The sequence below is a fragment of the Triticum urartu genome, chromosome 3A (genome assembly GCF_056163025.1).
Source record: "Triticum urartu cultivar PI428250 chromosome 3A, HENAU_Tu73, whole genome shotgun sequence".
NCBI lineage: Eukaryota > Viridiplantae > Streptophyta > Magnoliopsida > Poales > Poaceae > Triticum > Triticum urartu.
In genome coordinates, this window is record NC_141875.1 from 63,730,125 (window position 1) to 63,731,984 (window position 1,860).

The 1,860-nt window shown below is 54.6% G+C and overlaps 1 protein-coding gene across 1 annotated transcript; it reads left to right on the forward strand.

Moving 5' to 3' along the window:
* The first annotated feature begins 226 nt into the window (after positions 1-226).
* On the forward strand, positions 227-1,000 carry LOC125547967 (uncharacterized). Its single transcript, XM_048711688.2, has one exon. The coding sequence runs from the start codon at positions 270-272 to the stop codon at positions 858-860; it is 591 nt and encodes a 196-aa protein (XP_048567645.1). The 5' UTR covers positions 227-269; the 3' UTR covers positions 861-1,000.
* Positions 1,001-1,860: the final 860 nt, after the last annotated feature.

Genomic DNA, 1,860 nt, shown 5'->3' on the forward strand with positions numbered 1-1,860 from the left:
GGCGCCCGCCGTGGCCTCGTTCCCCAGGTGTCCGCCGGGGTCTTCGTCCTGGCGGCGTGCTCCACTCGTGGGTGCGGGACGAGCTTGACCTCATGTAACGTTCGCGAACTCTCTCTCATGAGCGGCGACGGTACGATCTACCGCGCCGTGGTAAACCGGCGAGGGATGGTAATTTTTTGCTGTTGACAAAGGCCAGACGCGGTAGCGGGAGGGCGCACGAGGAAGTGGTAACCATTACGCGCGCGCGAGAGAGAGAAAGAGAGAGAGAGATGGCGCAGCCACCGCAATGGAAGGCGATGTACCAGTATGTGGCGATACGGGCGCACGACGGCTGCGCCCGCGTCGAGGAAAGTGTCGCCGCCGCGCGTAGGGAGCTGGCGTCCCCGCTGGTGCTGGACACCCGCAACGCTGCTGGGAGTTACACCTTGTTGCATTCCGCGATGACCCACGTCGAGCACGCATCCGGCTGCCTCTCCGGCGTCATATTCAGCATGCTGGTGGCCGAGCTCCTGGCGCTCCATGGCTGCGGGGCCGTCCCATCGAGGCCGGTGGCTGGCATCGGTGACCTCCGCCGCGACCGCGACGACCACGACGAGTGGCTCGCTCTGAGCAGGCTCGAGGCCGCCAGGGAGCAGGCCCGGGACGCGCTCCGCGGGGTGGAGGGTACCTTCACCCTCCTGGCCTCCGTCCGGTTCATGCTTCACAGCCGGACCCCCGACGCTGCCGGGCGCCGGCAAGTCATGGAAGAGCAGCTCCACGCCGCCGCCGTCGAACTCCAGGCCGTGGTGGGCAGCGTGGCCAACATGTCCGCGCTGGCCTTCTTGGCCACCCAGCCCGCCATCCGCAACCGCATCCAGTGACAGGTCTCTTGCCTTGATTAGCTCTGCACGATCTGCTTGCTTGATATCCATTGTTCGCGTCGGCTAGGGCTAGCCCTGCATGATCTAGGACCTAATTAGATGGACTGATGATGCAGTAGCGATTCGAACTACTTTGCTGTTTGTCGATCTGAAATCCCAGAGTTGTTTGTTGGTAATTAGGTTTGGTTAATCACCTAGTTACTACCATGATGTATGATGATGCGTCGATCATGCCTGCGTGTGGGTTCCTACGTTTGTTGCAACTTGCAACGTACATTGGCAGTGCCGTTTTACTTTGTGGTGGCATTGCACCTTGCAGTTGTTTGAACTACGATCAGCGAGCGATAGAAAGGTGCACAATCGCGGACGTGGTGTTTCTGTGCCCCAGCTAAATGAGCTCGGGTGAACAATAAAATTCATAAATATATTAAAAAAATGAACTATTTTTTGGTGAAAACATCGACAAATGTTTTCAGTGCTCACAAAATTTCATTGTGAAATGACATTCGTGAAAATCGTGGTAAAAAAACAAAATCGATGCTTCAAAAGTGCTATTTCCAGAAGCATTTCGAGTGTTGATTTTTTTTTCTTTTGCCATGACTTCTGCGAATGTTATTTCACCATAAATTTTTGCAAGCACTAAAAGCATTTGTCGAAGATGACGACAAAAAGTTTTCAGATTTTCTTAAGTCTATTTTCATGATTTTACCGTTCACGAGGTCAAATGAGCTCCCGGGCAGAATATGACTTTTGCACAGTCGCCTGCTTTTTACCGTGAGGGATTTCTTTTTATTTTGGTGAGCCATTTTCTTTATTGGACAGGACTACGGAGCAGCTAGCAGCGTCGCGTCTGTTCTTTCCCCGTGCGGCCGTGCTGTTCTGAGCCCTTGCACGTGTGGTAGCGAACGAGAAAAGGGCTCTAATGCAGTGCAGTGGTCCATCTCCCGCCCGCATGGGCTGCCCAAACCCCGTGCTTTCAGCCTTTTATCATGAGCGAGGA

Coding starts and splice junctions, on each gene's coding strand:
- LOC125547967 (XM_048711688.2), top strand. CDS start 270: ATGGCGCAGCCACCGCAATGGAAGGCGATGTACCAGTATGTGGCGATA.